The sequence below is a fragment of the Ictalurus furcatus genome, chromosome 1, assembly GCF_023375685.1.
Source record: "Ictalurus furcatus strain D&B chromosome 1, Billie_1.0, whole genome shotgun sequence".
In the NCBI taxonomy this organism is placed as follows: Eukaryota; Metazoa; Chordata; class Actinopteri; order Siluriformes; family Ictaluridae; genus Ictalurus; species Ictalurus furcatus.
The window spans coordinates 12,908,498-12,929,860 of NC_071255.1; the positions used below are offsets into that span (position 1 = coordinate 12,908,498).

Sequence of the window (21,363 nt, forward strand, 5' to 3'; positions counted from 1 at the left end):
CTTCTCAAGTGCTGGCCTATAGGAGAAGGCGGTAACCGGAAGTGCCTTGGCTGCTTGAGGGATTGTCTATTGGAAAAGCCATGTGAGAGCTGACTTCCAACGAAAACGCATACTGACATGGGTTCATTTCCTCAGTAAGCACGAAGAAGCGAAGTCGGTAATATTTTAAAGGTGCGTAATATTTGCTGTTTCCTTTTCCCTCCGAAGGAAGATAGCATCTAATGTGGTAAACATCCGTTAGCTAACAGCTAACTACATTAACCAGTCCTTGTCATGCAGGCAACCATCCAGCCTGGCTCTTGTAACTCCACTCTTCCAGATTTTTCGCTTTTTAGGGCAAGAACTAAATGGCTAATGCAAGTGATAATGGCTGTCTTCCACACTACACAACGTTGGAATTATCCATCAAATATCGCCCCTGATTATTTGTGATGACATTCAATGACAGTTACACGCAGTTACACATAGTGTTACTCTGTTGCACGCGCTTACACAGTTACACAGGACACAGTTTTATAGTTACTCAGTTGCACGCGCTTACACAGTTACATAGGACACAGTTTTATAGTTACTCAGTTGCACTCGCTTACACAGTTACACACGACAGTTTCATAGAGTTACTCAGTTGCACGCGCTTACAAAGTTACACAGGACACAGTTTCAAAGAGTTACTCAGTTGCACGCGCTTACACAGTTACACCTGACAGTTTAATAGAGTTACTCAGTTGCACACAGAAACACAGTTACACAGCAACACAATTGCAATTGCACACAGTGTTACACACAACTGCACACAGTGTTATACGATTACACAGTGTTACACAATTGCACACAGAGTTACACACGATGGCACACAATAACAGTGTTACACAGTTACACAATTGCATACAGTAACAGTGTTACACAGTCTTGTTACAAAGAATTGCACACAGTAGCAAAATGTGTATTACACAGTTACATGCAGTTGCACACAGAGTTATACACAATTGCACATAGAAACACAGTGTGTATTACACAGTTACACACAAGTGCACACAGAAACACAGTTACACACAATTGCACACAGTCACACAGTGTTACACAGTTACAAATAGTTACATACAGTTACATGGTGTTACACAGTGCTACATAGTTTCCATTCAGATCTCTTTGTGACTTCCAGATGACAGCACAGGAGGCTCGGCTGTGTGGTCTCCTCCTGAGAGAGCACTTTGGTGAAGTGGTGGAGAAAGTTGGAGTTCACCTGCTGCGCAGTGGCACTCTCAATCTGCGGGCTCTGGCTCATGAAACCAGCACTTCCCTTGACCTGGTAACCTTAGCATTTTTCTCTGAATACACATTACGTTGCATTCTTCTTTTGTTTAGAAATGTGGATTTGTTCTACTTTTCTGAATCATGCTCTTTTTCCATGACAACTGTGGTTCTTCTGGAAAAGTCCTGCACATTTTACTGATCAAGCACACCTGACTTACAAACTTACAGTCTTTCTCTTGGTATTCCTCGGTATTCCTTGCTTGTTCTTTACTAGGTGAAGAAGTGTCTGTGTGTTCTGGTGCAGCACGGTATGTCGAAGTTTGGTCCCGGCCGCCGGGGTCCTGCTGGTCCTGTTGAGTATCAGATTAACTGTGAGCGCGTTCTCTACATGCTCCGCTACCCGCGCTACATCTACATGGCTAAGAGTCTGTACGGAGACACGGGAGAGCTGGTTGTTGAGGAGATTCTGCAGAGGGGTCAGATGACCATGAGCAGTGTGGTCAGGACTGTAGCAGACAGATTGACACAGAATATGGAGGGTGAGTGATCTGTACTGTAATACATTATACAATTTGTTACATAGCAGTCTGTACATCTGATTGGCTCATGTGGAACACGTGAAATAATGTTCTTGATGTTATGTAGCGGGTCTACAGAGCTGCCGATGTAACATGGTGGTTGTTTTTTAATAAACCATGGCGACAAATGAATATATTAAGACCATATGTCATGGAACATCATACTAAGTAATTAATTAATCATTAGGCAGGAATGGGTGAAAAAGTATTTTCTCATTGAGAATTTACTTAAGATATTTATTTGATAATAACTTGTGACCTTACTTTATTAATTTGTGGCTACCATAAACTTAAAAATATAGTCATTTGTGCTGATATATTAATCCTGATAACAAAAAAAGAAAAAAAACAGGCTATACTGTAGCTAGCATTTAACTTTACGCACAGCTAGCAATAAGGAGTGTTGTATGTTTTTGGTTGCACAGTGAGAGAAACCATGTAAACTTTACTGTGGTAGAAGAAACAGGCAACTAGCAGGAAACTGAGAGCGCAGACTTACCTAGAACCCTATCGCACATAACTTATACTGGGGACATTTAGGGATACATCCCCTCCAATTCTTTTGAAGCTGTTGTCCATTAAAAACCTTTGATATAAGCAAAAGTTTGGAGCCGGAACTGAAGAAATGTCACTTAACTCTGTATGGATGGTGTTTAGTTTCTCCAGGTGGCATCTGTAATCAGATGTCTCCTCCAGAATAAAGCGCTCACATCTGGAACTGTCTCTGTAAATCAACACAGCACGAGCAAGTTTTATCAGGTTCCCTGTCCTGCGAACCCGGACGCTTGCATCACACATGGTGATACGATCGCATCATGTATCATGTGATTTTAAAATAAATAAATAAATAAATAAATGCTGATGTCATATGTGAATTTGACATAAAGTCTTGATACGGTAGACTGTAGCAGACATTACAATGGCCAGATTGATCAGAATGAAGGATTGCTTTTTTTTTTACGTCCTTTTGAAGAAATATAAATGATTAAATTTGTAGGTAGCTAACAAAATATGAACTTCTTTCATTTAAAACGTACCTACTTGACTATATTGAGACAGAAGTAACAAAATGATGATATGGAAAAAAAAGGTTTCTGAGACGTTTACAATGATGAACTGTGGGAAAATGGCTTTGTAGGCGAAACGCTTGTGTATGTAATTTATATGGCCATTTTGCTTTTGTTTCTATCCTACGATAGCAAGATTAATGTGCTAACTTAAATACAATACAGATTCTATTGTTGCACTTCTTTTTTTTTTCTCTTCTTTTTTTGTTTACCATTATGTGATTTAATGGTTTCATTTAGAATTTGGTGGATGTAGTCACTGTAGGCTTTATCTGATTTCTGTAGCTTATGCCAAACCCACACTGGAAAAAAATAAAAAAAGGGAACGGGAAAAAGGGTGTGGTCAGTCAGATTTAAGAGAACGTATTACATATATAGTTTACATATAAATATTAAGTTCTTATCCAAACGTGATTTCATTGCTTATACTAAACTTAATTTAAACAGGTTTCTAATTATTAGATCGAATTACGTATAGAGCGAGCACTCGTGGTATTAACGTAAACAAATTGCATTATGAAATCTCATAACTGTAGTATTAAATTAACATGGTTAGAATGTGCGGTAGAATAGTGCAGTGGACGTTGCTGAATGCGAGCGATCTAGCTTCGACCCTCATTTCAGGTGAGAACACAGAGTTCAATTTTATTCAGGGCTTTGAAAATGCATGATCAAATCACGTTGGATGTACGAAAATAAATTGTGCTAATGTAACACAATTCAATCACATGGAACCGATGTTTGAATTAAGTAAATGCAGTGAGCTTTTTTTTCAGTGCAGGCTTGTTCACAACTACATACTGAAAAGGCAAACTCCACTCCTGGACTATGGCATAGCAATATACACCGATCAGCCATAACATTTAAACCACCTGTCTAATATTGTGTAGGTCCCTCTTGTGCCATCAAAACAGCTCTGACCTGTCGAGACACTGGATTCCACAAGACCTCTGAAGATGTGCTGTGGTATCTGGCACCAGGACGTTAGCAGCAGATCCTTTAAGTCCTGTAAGTTGCAAGATGGGGCCTCGATGGATTGGCCTTGTTTGTCCAGCACATCCCACAGCTGCTTGATTGGATTGAGATCTGGGGAATTAATTGATGCTCTGACCCAGTCATCTAGCCATCACAATTTGGCCCGTATCAAAGTCGCTCAGATCCTTACACTTGCCCATTTTTCCTACTTCCAACACATCGACTTTGAGAATTGACTGTTCACTTACTGCCTAATGTACAGTATCCCATCCCTTGACAGGTGTCATTGTAAGAAGATAATCAATGTTATTCACTTCACCTGTCGGTGGTTTTAATCTTATGGCTGATAGGTGTGTCGCTTTTACCAAAAGAATAAGTCACCTAGAAGCTTTCATGTATTTCACATGTATGAGCATTTACTATACTGTATAGTGTTTACTATACTGTATACTATACTGTTTCACCCCTTTACCATTTGAAATAGTATACTGAAAGCATATTCAAGTAGTTTTGATGAATTTCTGCACCCAGATGGCCAGAGTATGGACTACAACGAGGTGATTAACGCATTCTCCAATTTGGTGGAGACTCATTTCCTTCAGCGCTGCCCTCCAGTGGATAGTTTGGGAGCAACAGTCACAACATCGTCCTCGGGAACTCCAGAGTCTTCCGCTAATACAACACCTCAGTCTGCTCAACCAGAGAGCCATCCGGACTGTTATAAACTCCCCCAGATCCACCTCTCTGGTGAGCGTCTCCCACTTGTCTGCACATATTTTGTATTAGAAAATTCTAACACTCTGTAATGAAATGTTGATGCAGGTCCTTAAGGCCATTGCTTACATGCTGTGTTATTGATTGATGAAGAATTCATACCATGACAAATATTAAACAAACACTTGGCTCCAGGGCAACTTGCATGGCAAGTCTGAAAATGGTGATTTATAATGTGTCATTTTTTAAAAACAATATTTCATTGTTTTTTCCCCCGGTGTGTTAGAAATGGTAAATTAAAATCAGCCAAAAAAAAAAAACAGGTTAAAGGTATAGTGTTTAGTTTTTCTAGTGAGTTTTTTTTTAAGTGAAAATTTATTATTATGTAGTCTGGGGAGACAAAATACTCTACGATAAGATGTTCTTGTGCTGCTGTGAGTTGCTGTGACAATCCAGTAATGGTAATTTACAGTCAGAGCTGTGGCAGGAAGTGGCAGGAAATTTGTATGCGCACATCATACATAATACATCATTACGATTTCAGGCACAAAAGAAGTCTGAATACATAGTGGCAGGCAGGATGTGCAGCAAACCAGGGAGAGTGACTGTGCACATGAGAGAGTAAACAAGCCAGAAAGGATTGAAAGAGTCCAGTATAATGTAATATCAAGAGAAAAAAAAAGATCAGGAGTGATGAATTTTAGCTTTTTTCCTTGCTGAATTGAACTCTTTAATTTGGTGTGAAGCTAGTGGGTGGTACACGATAAAAAAGAAGAAGATTATAGAATGATGGGTGAAATCAGCTGATTTATTATCGTTGTTGTGGAATTTGTCACCTAGCTGAGAAATTGTTGAGCTGGAAATCTCATGTTCGTTGGTATTATCTGATCCATCCCTATGCACATCTGATCTGTCTTTTTTTTAAGCTCTGTTATGGGGTTTAGTTAGTGTGCTACCACTATCTGGGTTGTTCGAAACCTTTTTGTTTAACAGGTTGGAGAATAAAATGCACAGATTAGATTAAAAAAATACACAGAGACGACAGATTGGGTTAAAAATGGAAGTAACCGAGTGTTGTGTTTTTGTACACAATATTTTAGTTAGTTAGCAAAAGTTAGTATGCTAGTCGCGTCCTATCAATCTAAGATATGTGTAGAGCCTCTGGGAAACGTATACACAGATCAGCCATAACATTAAAACCACCCGCCGGCCGAATATTGTGTAGGTCCACCTTGTGCCTCCAAAACAGCTCTGACCTTCCGAGGCATGGACTCCACAAGACATTTGAACGTGTGCTGTGGTGTCTGGCACCAAGATGTTAGCATCAAGATGTTAGAAGCAGATTCTGTAAGTTGTGAGGTGGGGCCTTCATGGATGTATGCAACTAATCAAGGGTTTCATTAGCTGCACCAGGTGTGCTTGAGCTGGAACACATGAAATACCTGAACTGGCTAGGGGTAGAAAAACTATGAAATACCTGGATGGGGCCGAAAAAGGAAGCTATCAACGGCTCCAACCAGATTTCTGAGAATGCAGGCTGTGAAAAACCCTCGAGCGACTGTAAAAGACCTATTGAGAAACCGCTTGAAGCATTCGTTGTGTTGAACTATTTCAATTGCTTTTGTTTGATTTGTTCATTACTAACAGCCGAAAGTCTGTACATTTTGACAAGAAACCTGATTTGCAATGGGGGTTGAATGCTTTTGATTGCAACTGTAAGTGTAAGATGATGCATGCTGGTGTTTTCTCTCTCAGGTCGGGGTAAACGCAGGCGATCAAGTGGAGATGCAGAAGCAAATGACCGAAGAGCAAAGCGAGCCAAATTGGAAAACACAGAGGTGAATGTTTCTACTGTTCAAACAGAATGTGTATAAATGTGTATCACCACAGCGATTCATGAAGTCTACACAATGACATACTTTCTGCTTTGTCACTCCTCTCTCTTCAGGTGTGTGGCGATGAGGGAATTTACTGGCAGGTGAATTTTGAGCGGTTTCACTTACATTTCAGACATCAGGCCATCATCAGTGCTGTAGCTTCCAAACTGGACCAGGTAGAGCTCTACCAACCAAATGCTTGCAGTCCTTCATCGTGTCATATTGCATTTAATAAAATGTCACGGTTTCTGTTCTAAAATCCGATTAGCTGAGCCATGCTCGAGTCCTCGATTTGTGCATACCATTTCTAGATTCATGTGCCAACCTAGTTTAGAGTGTTTCTTAAACTTAAAGCCTGTTGTGTTGCTCAGCAAGCATAGCTTACTGTTAATTCACTACATTGTGTGGCAGATTTATTTTTAAAAATCAGAAATATTATTAATAATAAATTAGATTATTTATCATATTGTTTTTGTCGCTGTTTTAGAAAAGCCATGATTTACAGTGATTATATCATGGGTAAGGGGGTTTTAGGCATCCTTACCCGTGATAAAATTACTCTAACACACATCTTGTGGCTTATTGAACACCTACCTCCCTGCCAGTACCATTTACCCATGTTCCTCACCCCCTTGCACCCCCTTGCACATAGACCAGCAGTGAGATTGTCAGAACCATGCTGAGAATGAGCGAAGTGACAACACCAGCTACTGCTGCCTACACGCAAGCCGTTTCAGCTAACGAGGTAAAACACATGCAACAACGTGGATTGAGATTGTGCTGCTTCTCTTTCTCATGCCTTGTTTTAGTGGTGTTAAATGTTAAACCATGTTAAATATTTTCTGTAAGATCTTCCGAGCACTCCCTCCCAGTTACAACATCGCCAGACCCATACTGGACCAGTACCTGACTCTACTGGTGGATGATCCGGTAAAAGAAATTAAATGAAATGACATGTATGCTTATAGGCATGACCTCAGCAGTCATTCGTAAGCACATACCACTCTCTGTTTCTATGCCCTGTTCCTGTTTTTCTCAGATGGAGTTCGTGGGTAAGACGGGTGACAGTGGAGGAGGAATGTACGTTGTCAGTATCCTTAATTGCACTGTGCCTAAACTGAATTAGCAACAGTCTGTTATGGCTACACATTGTATTTAATTTTTAGTTGATTTGAAGGATAAAACACTGGAGTGGTGTAGAGACTAAATGAGTATTGAGCCTGAGCTTGTGTTCAGATCTGCACCGAGCGTTAGCTAACCTGGCCAGAGCTACACTGGAGTCTGTAGTCCAGGAGCGGTGAGCTTGTTTACCTTCTGGTTCATTTAAAGTTAGAATTTAACTGCTTTTTGTGTGTAATTGGATCTTGTTCCCTTTATGCTGGAGTCAGATTCGGTTCACGGTCAGCCCGGATTTTCCGCCTGTTGTTACGGAAGAAGCACTTGGAGCAGAAGCAGGTGGAGGATTTTGCCATGATTCCAGCGAAGGAGGCTAAAGACATGCTGTACACTCTGCTGTCTGAGAACCTGGTCCAGCTACAGGTAACACACAGTCACAAGTGTTGAAAGAGTCATGTAAGGGTATAAAAATGTACTTATTGATTATTCCAGTTTGCACCACTGGCTCTCTGTGCGCAGAGAGTCCCTCACTGTGAGACACACAGCATATAAAGAGAGTATTGTTGATCACACACAGGTGTACTGTACGTTTGTACGTGAAATTCCCCTTTCCTTCTCCAAGACCCCGCCTTCTATTCACAAGTGCTGCTTGACCACACCCCACACCCACACTAAACTTTCAGTGAGGTTAAAGTTGCAGTTTGTAAAAGGTACTTCAGGAAAAAAAACCCTACTATTTCCATGACTTTTTGTTATACACCTTCCATGACACTCTGGTCAAACAACTGAGATGTTCAGCAACATAATGATTGTGATGAGTTTAGAAAAGTAAATGAGACCAAATAAAGTCTATCTGAACTTTTGTCTTGTTTGCTGTCTCTAGGAAATCCCAAAGACACCAGACCACGCCCCTTCCCGTACTTTTTACCTCTATACTGTTAACCAGTTGCCCACCGCCAGACTCCTGCTGCAGAACTGCTACAAGGTAACCCCCCCCCCCCCCCACACACACACACAGTGTCATACTGTATATATAGGGCTGCAACTAATGATTATTTTCATAATCGATTAAGCATTTCATTTTAAATTTTAAAATATAAAATGGTCTTGATTTGTAGAACACTTTTCTTGGTCATGGTATTAATTCCATATGTTATTTCATAGTGTTAATGTCTTCATTACTATTCTAAATTAGCAGACAGTTGAGCAGAAAACAAATAAACTAAATCCTTCTCTGAGCATGTGTGACCAAAAGTTTGATGTAGCCGTAGCAGAAGAGTAGTACAGTGAGTTTCCAGAGAAACAGAACATTTTGGACCAAAGTGCAAGCAGAGTGTTTCAACAATTATTACTGCAGCTCGTCTAGATTCTAGATTCATCTTCAGATTTATAGACACACACTTATCTGATTAAAAATTGGCTAAGCTATTTGAGTTCTGGTGTGGACAGAATATATGTGAGATTGTGTGTTCATGTTTGTGTGGTTGTGTATACCCACAGGCGGTGAGTAACCTGATAGAGAGGAGACTGTTTGAGACCAAAGAAAACAAGTGAGTTCCTCCCTGCCTTTTAATTGCTGAATAATAAATACAATTTAGAGGATATATTAGAGGTTCAAGTCACTGCATGATTTAGTGATTTTTCTCTGCTCTTACACCTCATTGTACTTCTGCTGGACTTTGTTGAGGTATTTTGGAAAAAGGAAAAGCACTGTGCAGCGCTCTGTCGTTGTAGGACTAGTGATGTGAATTTGTATTATGCTGTTTTTTGGATCATTTGGTGACTTGCCTGCTTGATCGAAAGGCGTCATTTGGAGAAGTCACAGCGTATAGAAGCAATCCTGGCATCCCTGCAGGCCAGCGGGGCAGAGACGGCTCAGCTGGCCGAGGTGGAAGAGATGATCACTGCACCCGAGAGACAGCAGCTAGAGGCTCTCCGCCATCATATCAACAAGTAACTGTAGCACTAGTCTGTATTAAAGTCCCCATGTAATCAACACTTACGTTTTGTGGCTTTCAGTATGAATATGTTATCCTTAAGGTTACCTATAAGCTAGTGTGCACCAAAACAATGACAGAATTCACATTTAGAAGATACAGGCATTGAAAATTTACAGCCTCTCTCTACCACGAATACGAATCAAAACGTTTGATGACCTCATTCTGCGCTTCAGCTTCTCGTCAGATTTTCTGTCCAATCAAATGCTCTTTAGATTCTGAAGTGTCCCGCCCCCAACATTATAAAAATCACCTTCCCGAAGTTGCCGTTGAGCAAGAGAAATCATATCAGCGAGCATGGGTTGTGAATGTGTTGTAAAATGATCCCAAACGCTCGCTTAATTTGTGTTTTGCGCATGAGCCGGCACGCACCTCAGAACTACACGCTCTAATGATGACCTTGCTTAATCAACCATCGATTGTTGATTAATCATTAGCATCCCAGCCAAGTACTAAATGACTACATACAAACTACACTAATCAGCCTAGTATGTTATAGGTATATACAACGTGTGTAATATATATACACACACACACTGTATTATAGTGTATATATTTTATGTGTGTGTATGTAAGGGTGCTTTAATTCAGCGGTTCCCAAACTTTTCCAGGGCGAGGCCCCCAAATGGCATTAACATTTGACTGAGGCCCCCCTTTTGCAAGATGTCTTTAAAACACATTAAAAATACAGACTTCTGAATATATCCCCCCTTTTTTAATTAATAATTACATCTTGCATCTTTACATTACATTAGATTAGGAATTGATTGTATGTGTGTGTGTGGTTGTCTGAGAGTGAGAAAGAGAAAATCATGTATTTATTTTTCACACCAAATTGTTGAGGCCCCCGGGGCGCCCCCTGGCAGCCCCCACTTTGAAAACCACTGCTCTAATTAAGGGTTCCACATCAGCAATCATAGATTTACAATATAGAACACTAAACATAATTAGCACTACATAATCATGTTTGATTAAAAAACTGTCTTTTTCTCTGTCTACTGTCAGGTTGGATTCGAGCGAGAACCAGGTGGATGAGACGATATTCCTTCTAGAGTCTTATATTAACTCAGCTGCATCTTCACGCTGATACAGTAGTGGATGTTTAGTTCGATCTAGTTCCTGAAGTCGTTGGGTTTGTGTCTGTGCATGAGGGGAGTCACAAATATGTACAATTGGCCTTGCTTTGTATTTTTACTACATTTACTCATATTTGTTTAGATGATTATTTGAGTTATGAGGAAGGATGACTAGCTTAGTACTTCCATCAAGCTGGTCTGTAATACCTTTCGTATAAGTATGTTTTAGCTAGAGAACGGATTATTTTATTGCAGATATGGACTCAAATACAATATGATCATAATGATAATAAAAGTACTTGATTTAATGAACGCTTGTGTGGGTGTCAAATATGAGATCTCAATTCACAATGAATGCCAGCTTAAAATGATTTACAAAACTTTATTCAACATCAATTTTCGACTCAAAACATGAGAAATGCAAACCTGAGAAATGAACACCGACTGAATAAAAATTGGTATTTGTATGCAGATAAATAAAGTGAATTTGATTTGAATTACACCTCTTGCGCCTATGCCTGAATGCACTAGCATTTCATTGCACTCTTGTCCTCTTCCCCACCCTCCTCTTCTCTGCAATCCAAATACAGCCTGACATTAGCAGGGCCTCGCTGTAGCTATATTAAGGCCATTCATTACCGTGCGCTAGGAAGCCTCCTTGAGATCTTTCATTTGACTTCTAAACTGAGTTGAAATTCTGTCCTGACCAAGCCTCAACTCACTGCCTGCTTTATTCACATAGTGCTTACGCTCAATAGGCATTTCTGCTTTCTATAATCCAATACTGTTGCTAGCACTTGCGTCTCTCAGAGACGTGGAGCAGGTATAATAGGTAAGTGTTCTACTCCCGGAGGAAGGGAAGGAGTCAATTTTTAAACTGCACTATTAGATCACCATGTGAGGCATATCAGCTCAGTGCTTCAGTAGAGGTGAAACTCAGTCCTTGTGGTCCTCGTCATCTTTTCTCTGTTTCCTTGTGAAAAAGCCCAGCTGGAAGGAAGATAGGAGAAGAAGTGAGTAATCTCAAGCTGCCTTTAACCACAGTACACTAGAAGATTTTCTTCTCTAGTAGAAAATCTGTATTTAATACGTTTCCGTGGTACTAAACGGGATCAAGTTGCAATGCTGTATTTGTTTGCCTTATTTGCAATATTTAGCCTACACTTATACTGTTAAACAGATCTTTTGAGTTGGCAGGCAGAAATGTAATTTGAGAGGCAAACCAAGAGTCGCAGAATAAGAAAAGCCATTGTGTAAAGTTTGTGATGGTGCCAGTTCGGTGAAACATATGCCTCTGATTATGTAGATGTAATTGCGTTTGGGTTTGCTGGTGTAAACCAAAGACGTTCCTCATGTATAAAGTTTACTTTTATGTGTGAGTGGGAATCATCAGTGTTTGAGCGGTATGTAAGCTGTACATTAAATAAAAAGTTCTTTAAAGGTAAGTGTTACGGATGCCTTGAAGAATTGAATATTAGCCAATAATCAGCACAAAACAAAAATCAGTATCTCATAAAAAAATAAATACTAAGTATAATGTCCGTACCTTCCAAAGGATGAAAATGATAAGTGCAAGCAGCAGCAGGCCTCCAATGATACTGCCAATGAGGATCCACAGAGAAATTGGAATTGAACGACCCTTAAGTACTTCCAGCACGGTCTACACACACAACACAATCACACAATAAACCACACGATTCTTCAGAAGCAAGTATCATATGACCTATGTATATTATATAATGTTGGTTGTATCTGAGTCCCAGCAGTCCTCTCACCTCCCTCCAAAGACCAGCATTGCCCAGTGTGATCAGATTAGACTCTTGAGCAGACAGGTGGTAGGAGCTGACTATCATCACAGCTTTGAACTTAGCCTGACAAACAAAGCACAAACAAAATGATTCATTTACATTGGGATTGTAAGGGTTTAACAAAGCCTTATGTTTGGTAAAGTTGTTTGCATGCTGTAAGGAATAAAACACGATAGGGCATGGTATTATAAGAAAATAATCAATGACTGGGTGGTGTGATGCATTACCGCCGTGTTTCATTGCTCTTAGATCACAGCATGAGACCAACCATTAAATGTTATTATTAATTAAAGAATGAAAAGACACTTTTATCTCAGTTTATAGTTGCATGTTATATCATGGAACATCTACAAAGCAAGTTCCTTTTATTACTTACTTTATAACCTCTCTTTTTTACTTTCTCTTGAAGTTAATAAAACAAAACAAAAAAAAAAACAGCTTGTCCTGTTAGAGAGAAACCACAACGGGTAAAATTCTCTATTCTGAAAATTTTCCCACTGGTTGGAAAGCGTAACTTTTACAGAGGGCAGCTAGTTTTTGTGCACCGGTGAGATCAGAATAAGAGAGAAGCAACCTACCGAGGTGCCTTATTTTGCCAGAATTATACGTATATTCTTCAGTACAGGCAATATTACAATTCTGCTCCCCAGACTGGAATTCTATGCAAGTTTTGACAAACATATTTTAATGTATACAAACATTTTAACTATATTATACCATTACAGGATATAAGAGGGATCATAAAAATCTAAAAAGAAGACAGATCATAAAATTGCATTTAGTTTTTTTATTTAGTTCTGCCCTGAATAAGCTATTTCACATAACAGATGTTTACATATCATCCACAAGACACAATAATAACTGAATTTACACAAATGAACTGCTTCAAAAGTTTACATACACTTGATTCTTAATATTGTGTGCTGGATGATCAACGACTGTGTTTATGTTTTGTGAGAGTTGTTCATGAGTCCCTTGTTTGTCTTGAGCAGTTAAACTGCCCACTGTTCTTCATAAAAATCCTCCAGGTCCTGCACATTATTTGCTTTTCCAGCATCTTCTGCGTATTTGACCCCTTTCCATCAGTGGCTATATGATGTTCAGATCCATCTTTTCACACTGAGGACAAATGAGGGACTCGTACACAACTAATAGTATTACAAAAGGTGTAAACATTCACTGATTCCCAAGAAGGCAACATGATACATTGAGCCAGGGGGATGTAAACTTTTGAACAGGATGATCGGTGCAAATTCTTATTCCGTTATTATTTGCCTTGTGGACCATATGTAAACATCTGTTATGTGAAATAGCTTATTTAGGGCAGAATTAAATAAACAAAACATGCTATTTTCATTATCCCTCTTATTTTTTTTCCCTGTTGTTAACATTGTGCAGATTCTGCAAGGTGTATGTAAGCTTGTGACCTCCATTGTACTATGCATACATACATACATACATACATATACTTATGTGTGTGTGTGTGTGTGTGTGTGTGTGTGTGTTTGTGTGCTCCTTACCTGTCTGAAGAAGTTGTCATGCACCCTTCTAGTGATGCGAATAACGGCTGTCTGTCCCTTCAACAGTTGCTGGATTTGACACACAACCTCCACACACCAAGAAGAGCTGCAGTTCTGCACATACATATTTAATACCCAGAGATATTTAACACATGAATACAATATATTTAACATACTATCAGGTTTATGCATATACCAGCATGTGGTTCCCTATACTTGATGATATAACATGTGAGGCGTTTAGGGGTGAATAAAAATAAGTCAATATCTCTTACTAAAAATTCATTTTTCTTCATGTCGTCAGGATGCAGCAGACGCACGTCTCTCTGAGCAGCTTTCATCTGGGCTAGTTCACTCTTAATACTGCAGTTTACACCAGAGGTCTACACACAAACACACAAAACCCCATATGTTCATATAAATGCAGACATAACTGCACTCTGCATGCATTAAAACAAATGTTAAACTGCATGTATGTAATGTTCTATTGTAAATGACTTGCCACTACCCACACAAGATTAACACTCACATTGTGAGAGAACACATCCACTACAGAAGCAAAAGCTCTGTCTGCGGCAGCTACAGAGGGTAAACTGACACTCAGCTTTAGGTTGCTGACCGCATAACAGCCTAGATTCTGTACCTAAACACACAAATGCACAAATATTCATATAAGCACACACAACTGATATTCATCAGTTTGTGAATGATGACATCATCACACAAAACAAACACAGGTTTCATTATATACAGATATTAAGCTTAATTATTAATCGGTCTTGATAACTGACCACTACTTATAGCACACACCCTGAAATTTGTGTAGAATTCAGGTCCTGTCCCCTCTGATACAGTCCTGGTAGGATGGACCTCATAGCGGTTTAGATTGGAATCACTGCACAGGACCAAACCAAGAGAAAGATGGAGTATTTGCACATTTCATATATGAAATACTGTACTTGAAATGCGCAGCGTTTTCTTAATGGTTCATACAGTGTTCCAAAAACACTGTTCTGGCTAGTGAGGGAATCTAACATCACACTTTTATGGTCTAAGAGTATGAAAAGCTAATGAAACACAAGTGCTATCAGAAGCATACGCACAAAAACAACAGAAAAGGAACATGGGTGCAATGAAATCCAGAGAAAAAAAGCCAGCTAGTTTGAATCTAAACAACGTTAGTGGTAATAAGTCACTAACCTGGTGATGAAGAGATCAGGCTCGTACTGAACTACACTCTGTAACTGAACACTGTTGTCTGACAGAGTGTCCTCTCGCTCAACACTGTCACTGTGACCAAACACATGCGCATTAGTATCTGTATTTAACCCCAATAACATTAATACACACTCAACCATCTGTGCTGGTTAGCATACATAATCCTGTTACGTGCATTTTATCAAGCTGCAATAGTCTCTATACCACAGCATTTTTGGATTCTCGGCTGATCCTGGAAGTGACGGTGTTGATTCAAATCACATGGTTACGTTAATGTGCTCGTTCTAATACGCTATCATTTCCATAATTACAACTAACTCAATGTTTGGACACCCCACAATCAAAATTCTAAAAATAAACTGATTTTTAAAAACAAAACGTTACTTGACAAAGAAAAAACGTCTAAGTGTTGATATTGTGAAGAGACGTTTATTTAATGTTTATGTAAGGAGTCTCTAGTGTTAGTGTTTTGCAACAGTCAGAGGTTAAAGCCTTTCTTTAAAGTTCTCCACCATGGGAAAGTCTTCACAAGAGACCACTTTTTCACTTTGTAGTTTCTCTGTAACATGACAAGATGCATTTCTTTTTTAATGGTGTATTAACTTCTTATAGCTATGATAATATAAACGATTGTCATGTAATAGCAGAGAAGGAACTCTGGACTACAGTTCCCAGCAGCCACTGCACCTCACTGCATCACTGTCACATGACCACCTGCACCTGAATCAAGTTCATGTTAATGAGCACTTATGTGTATATTAGCAAAAGTTTGAACTGCACTCTTTGTCTTGCGTTTGTCTTTCTCTGCCGTCGGTTCTGTTGTTGGGATCATGGGCTTTATTTAATGTTTATTCTTTGCCTTAGTTTTTGCCACACGTTTTACAGTTACTGTTTTGCATTTGTTTGTATTTTCAATTAAAATCTAATCTACATTTTAAAGTGTGACAGTGATCAGATTAACTAACTTTTCTCATGGACATTCCACAACATTAAATGTATTAATAAGTGGTTAAAAGTGTTAACTTATCATTCTTTAATAAATAAAAATTGTAATCATTTGCTAATTGCTGTGGTATAAGAGGAATAAAACACCTTCTGGCATGCTGTGATAGGAAAATAATCAACTTGGGGGGATAACTGCATCATACTGTTGACTATCCACCACACTGTTGACTATTTTTCTATAACAGCACGTCACATTATATTTTATTCCTTACATATCAGAGACATGGATGCATTTTTGATGTTGTACTTCTAGCTTTTTATGTATGTGCACATTATAACAAATTTATTTACAGTTGGGCAAATAAGTATTGAACGCATCAACTTTTTTTTCAGTAAATATAGGTGTTAAAATGGCCCAGTCGATCACCTGACTTGAATCAGATTGAACAAGATTTAAAGACAATATTTTTAAAAGAATGGGCCAATATCACACCTGAATACAGCGGCCCATTAATTTCTTCATACAGGAAGCGTCCTGAAGCTGTCATTACAAACAAAGGCTTCTCCACTAAGTATTAAATAATTTTCAGTTAGCGTGTTCAATACTTTTTTCCTGTGTCATTCCTCTTTATTACATATAACTTCATTTATGGACTTTAATGTTTGAATTTCCTGAGTTAATACCAAAGTTTGGTGAAAATTTCATGTGAATAGCCTCATTGGAAATATATTTACTGAAAAAAAATGTTGACACATCCAATACTTATTTCCCCCAATGTGTGCATATACAGTATTGTGCACAAGTTTTTTTTTTTTCAGTACAAATTTTGTTAGATACTGTATAGTATATTTTATGTATTCAAACATTACTTTTCCAACAAAAAAAAATAGTTACAGAAAAAGTTTGTATGTCAGTAAAGAAAGCAACATATTATGTAACAGACCAGAAAATATAATGAAGGGTGCTGCTTCTTTCAGACAAAAAAACACAATGAAGGCTGCTGGGATTTGCATGCATTATATAGAAGCAAGTGCAGCAGTAAGAATCTCCCAGAAGAACTTTGGCAGATTCTCTAAGATGCTTAGTAAAACCTACCAGCCAGTTTCCTTATAAAACTGCACAAATTGTACCTAAGACTATTTGGTTGTCACACCAATCTTTTTGTTGCTCTATACAGCATATTTGTTTCTTTGCATCTTTGCTTTACAGCATTTCTTTGCATGTGCCTAAGACTTATGCACAGTACTGTACGTGTGTGTGTGTGTGTGCGTGCATCTACCTTGCTGCAACTAGCTTCATTTGAACTCTATTGATAAGAGATGTGCAACTAAATTCAAACTCCAACATGAAGTTCACCTAACAGAAAAAAGAGAATGAGAGTTAAGAGGATGGGCTTGAGATGGAGTTTAACAGCTGGTTGAACTGAGACTATAAGGAGGAATTGAGCAACAGAAGTAGAGCTCGCACCTTGGACCCAGAGCGAAAGACTGGATAGCTAACATTGCAAGAGTGAATATTGTGACTCAGTCCAGTACACTCAATCTTAAATTGGCCATCCTCCTGAGAGAAAGAGAACATTTTAATTTCACCTTCATTTAGTTAATTGCAGTCAACCATTGCAGTGGATAAGGAATAGACAACATGTTCTTGGAAACAGAAGTATGTTTACCCGTATACTCAGGCTGCTGAAGTGTAGGTTTTTGGAGTAATAAAGAATGAGGCTGGTGTTATAAGCATTCTCTAACTGGTTCTGAAGCTGAACCTCCACAGCAAGACGTCTTCGAGGACTGCGGATCACGTAAGGCTGTTGCCTGCCAGCACACAGGGGATTACCCTTAATAAAACACTGATACAAGATCACAAACCAAGCCTCTCTTTTATTCAGTCCTAAACAATTATGTTTGCTCATTAGGCCTTGTTCAGGCTACCTTAAGAGCCTGTTAGTAGTACCTTGTTCCTTTGATGTCCATGTGAGCTTGCAAAACCAGGTCTGTCACACACAAATCATCTTCTCCACAGTCTTTATAAAACGAAATCTATCAAACACACACGTGGTCAGACATTGCCCACAATTTCCAAGATCTTCTGTACTGTTTTCAGTATTAGGATACCTGTGTTCACAATGGCAGCCTGGATAGTACAATATAGAAATGTAATTGTTAGCTACAGAATGTATGCAAAGCTACCTATTAAACCATAAATCAGCCTTCACACTTAAAATGAGATGAAAATGTTTGTGGGGGAAAAAAACAGTGGTCTTCCGTTTATATATACTATCCACAAGCACTACTGGGAGTATCATTCACTGGTTTGGGGGCATTGATTGAAAACAAATATGAGTAAATAGGTCTGCTAACAGCCTTTCCACATTTTGTAGGTACATGTAGGTACATTTTGTGAGGTACATCCTGAAACCGAAATTGACTTAATTGGGATGATATGTCATGAATCTACCCAAAATAACCCATGATATTAAAGGGGAAAGGGATGGGGGTGGGGGGGGGGGTTGAATATAGTTTTTTAAAAATTATACACATAAAACCCCAGCATTGCTCAGCACTCTGAGAATTCCTCACAGTGAAGCATGGTGGTGGTAGTATCTCTGAATAATGCCCTCCTTATCTGGATAGTGGTGGGAGGGGATACTTATGCAAGCCACTATATATCCTTAGCTTAAGCTTAGATCATTATCTAGTCAGAATAACTACACTTCTGTAACTACACTTCTGTCTGGGTTAAGACAGAACCTTATAATGCTATGGTCAGGATTATTATGTCCAGAGCTTGGAGCGTGTGTGTGTTTGTTGCCCTGTGATGGACTAGTGTTCCATCCAGGGTATATGTTCCAGATCCACCATGATGCTGACCAGGATAATGCTTGGAAAAAATACTGTAACTCCATCCCTTACTTCCATCGGTGCATAAAGTTATCTTCCATTAAAACGATTGACATCCAGCTGCTTTGTCATGCCATATCACTGCCGCTATGAACACAGGGCTATAAGTAAAGGGTTGAGTCTTAATGGTCTTCTCTTATGTAGCTCGAGTAAAGACTGTAGACACACTGAACTCACAGATTGCTTAAGTGTGGTTGGCCAGCCTTCATCGAGCACTGGACCACTATCTGTGTCATTGATTTTGAAGTTCAGGGAGAAACTGACTGGTCGGATGTAGTCTGCTGTGTCCTGTTGATCAAACAAACAGAGATGCAGAAACAGTAAGGAAATAAGAATAATCAGTCTATCTGTCTGTCTGTGTCTGTATTGTGTGGACTTACAAATACATGGAAGGGCAGTGTGTGGCACACAGACTGTCCTACTTCAACTCTGACCCCTGTCAGTATCTGCCTCTGAGAGTTGGCATCAAACAAAGCACGTGCAGACAACTTTCTGTCATCCAACATGGCCCCCACTTGCAGATCTGAAAAATGGCCAAGGAGGGAATTGAAGAGTACAAAGTGCATGTAGAGAGTTAATGCATGGTTACATGATTATAAATAAAATAAAATAAATTTATTTTAAGCTGATAAAACACTGAGCAGATTTAATGAGTGTATGTGTCAAACTGGGAGTTGGTTGTACCAAAGGTTGTGCCATCTGATCCTGGGGAACGGGACACGGCCCGGAAGCAGGCGGTGGCGGTAAGGCATGCTGAATCACGGCCGCCCTTGTGGCAGTTTTTCTGTATGACGTTGATGGAGTGTGGCTGAAAGGACAGACTCATGTTGATCTGCACTATGCTGCGAGACCTGAATATAAGAGTTGTCACATAAGGAGTAGAAAACACTAAGGGAAAAAGAACCGCGCCACGTGCTGATGTTGTAGCGCACCTGAGGAGGACGGCACTGCCGTGAGCTCCGACTGCCAGATCCGGTAGATTGTCTCCATCCATATCCAACAATGCGCTCAGACTGCGGCCAAAATACTGCAGGCCTGCAGAGAGAGAGGAGGCAGAGATACGCTACAGGAAGAGGCAAAGAGACAGGCAGAAATTTTGAACAAGATAGCGAAAGAGTGTAAGAAAGGGAAATGTCAGATATAGATGACAGAATCAGGGAGGATGGAGTAAAAATATAAAACAGTGATGAGCTTGTGGACATACTGATATAATGCACATTTTGCACCAAATGGAATGTTCTTTTCATGCCATCATTACTAAACTGTCTTATGTGTTAACTGTGGCCACCATGAAGTTCACACACTCATCATCGTACCTGCTTATAATGGGGTTTTATATAGAATTCATCACCATGGTATATGTAAAGTGCACCCTGGTGATCATCTTCCAGTGGAGCGCCCACTAGAAGGTCAGAAAAGCCATCATGGTTGAGATCTGGAGCCACAGCCATGGCATAACCAAACCGAGCATCCTGGGCTTTCTGCTGAGAATGTAGGGTCCCGTTTGGGGCAAAACCATTCTATGGAGGGAATTTAATGACCTTAAAAAGTGTGGAATTCTGAAAAGTTAATAATAAGAGTGCAAGGAATTTAAAGAATGCCCTCTTTTTCCCTTTTTGCTTCTTACCCCATCTAGACAGTAGACATAGACTTTGCCTGTCTCTTTGTTTCCTGCTCCCAGGAACATGGGGGCAGCAATCAGGAGGATATCTGTTATACCATCCTGATCGACATCCACCACACACACCTCACTGCCAAAATAGGAGCCAATCTGGATAGAGAGAACAACAGAGATGAAAACAATTATTTTGAAGTGGGAACAACTCAGTGAGGCTGAAGATAAATGAATAAAGGAGTGATGAATGATAAATCTCAACCTGCTCTCCTTCAATAGCCTGTGTGATGTTGACATCTCCAACTAGACTCAAGTCAAACAGAATGACCTTTCCTTTGTGTTTGAATCTGGGTGCCCCAGCCACATAGAGTCTCCTCCCATCACCTACTGTCACAGAGGACACAGTATAACCTGCAACAGAACCAAGATTTCCTCTGAAATACTCAAACATATACAACACACATGTACCAACACACATATACTGTACAACACACATGTAGACATATTCAGGTTGTAGATAATTCCAAAAAATTGTTATATATATATATATATATATATATATATATATATATACATATATATATATATATATATGTATATTAGCGTATGTCAGCTAATTGGGCAGTGGGGAAAACACTGAGGCATACGGTAAGGAGATGCAGGCAGACATTAAAGAACGTAGGCTAAATAGCTGGCTAAATTTCA

At 39.4% G+C, this 21,363-nt stretch overlaps 2 protein-coding genes across 2 annotated transcripts in view; one reads left to right on the top strand and one right to left on the bottom strand.

The window, feature by feature from the left end:
- Positions 1–35: 35 nt before the first annotated feature.
- polr3c (polymerase (RNA) III (DNA directed) polypeptide C) lies at positions 36–10,966 on the top strand. The gene is made up of 15 exons (XM_053626759.1): positions 36–171; positions 1,163–1,309; positions 1,529–1,793; positions 4,406–4,621; positions 6,344–6,426; positions 6,537–6,641; positions 7,118–7,210; positions 7,315–7,395; positions 7,505–7,556; positions 7,702–7,762; positions 7,854–8,004; positions 8,465–8,566; positions 9,082–9,131; positions 9,385–9,534; positions 10,584–10,966. Exons 2-15 carry the CDS (start codon positions 1,163–1,165, stop codon positions 10,663–10,665), a joined length of 1,638 nt encoding a protein of 545 aa, XP_053482734.1. The 5' UTR covers positions 36–171; the 3' UTR covers positions 10,666–10,966.
- A 182-nt stretch (positions 10,967–11,148) lies between these two features.
- Positions 11,149–21,363, bottom strand: part of itga10 (integrin, alpha 10) — a 40,786-nt gene continuing 30,571 nt past the window's right edge. The window contains exons 13-31 of the mRNA XM_053626746.1: positions 20,921–21,069; positions 20,671–20,814; positions 20,360–20,563; positions 19,976–20,106; positions 19,728–19,894; positions 19,424–19,566; positions 19,221–19,331; positions 18,097–18,182; positions 17,816–17,957; positions 17,614–17,706; positions 17,426–17,502; positions 15,183–15,272; positions 14,793–14,877; positions 14,512–14,625; positions 14,258–14,365; positions 13,983–14,096; positions 12,430–12,525; positions 12,201–12,314; positions 11,149–11,644 (exon numbers count right to left, since the gene is read on the bottom strand). Coding sequence (XP_053482721.1) covers positions 11,591–11,644; positions 12,201–12,314; positions 12,430–12,525; positions 13,983–14,096; positions 14,258–14,365; positions 14,512–14,625; positions 14,793–14,877; positions 15,183–15,272; positions 17,426–17,502; positions 17,614–17,706; positions 17,816–17,957; positions 18,097–18,182; positions 19,221–19,331; positions 19,424–19,566; positions 19,728–19,894; positions 19,976–20,106; positions 20,360–20,563; positions 20,671–20,814; positions 20,921–21,069 — 2,222 coding nt within the window. The 3' untranslated portion in view covers positions 11,149–11,590. The remainder of the gene's footprint in view (positions 11,645–12,200; positions 12,315–12,429; positions 12,526–13,982; positions 14,097–14,257; positions 14,366–14,511; positions 14,626–14,792; positions 14,878–15,182; positions 15,273–17,425; positions 17,503–17,613; positions 17,707–17,815; positions 17,958–18,096; positions 18,183–19,220; positions 19,332–19,423; positions 19,567–19,727; positions 19,895–19,975; positions 20,107–20,359; positions 20,564–20,670; positions 20,815–20,920; positions 21,070–21,363) is intronic.

What these genes read in the sequence shown, in the direction of transcription:
- polr3c (XM_053626759.1), top strand. Translation starts at nt 1,163, where the DNA reads ATGACAGCACAGGAGGCTCGGCTGTGTGGTCTCCTCCTGAGAGAGCAC. An exon ending in AGGAGGAATGTACGTTGTCA is followed by an intron (nt 7,557 to 7,701) that starts GTATCCTTAATT and finishes GCTTGTGTTCAG; the next exon opens with ATCTGCACCGAGCGTTAGCT. An exon ending in TGCTGCAGAACTGCTACAAG is followed by an intron (nt 8,567 to 9,081) that starts GTAACCCCCCCC and finishes GTATACCCACAG; the next exon opens with GCGGTGAGTAACCTGATAGA.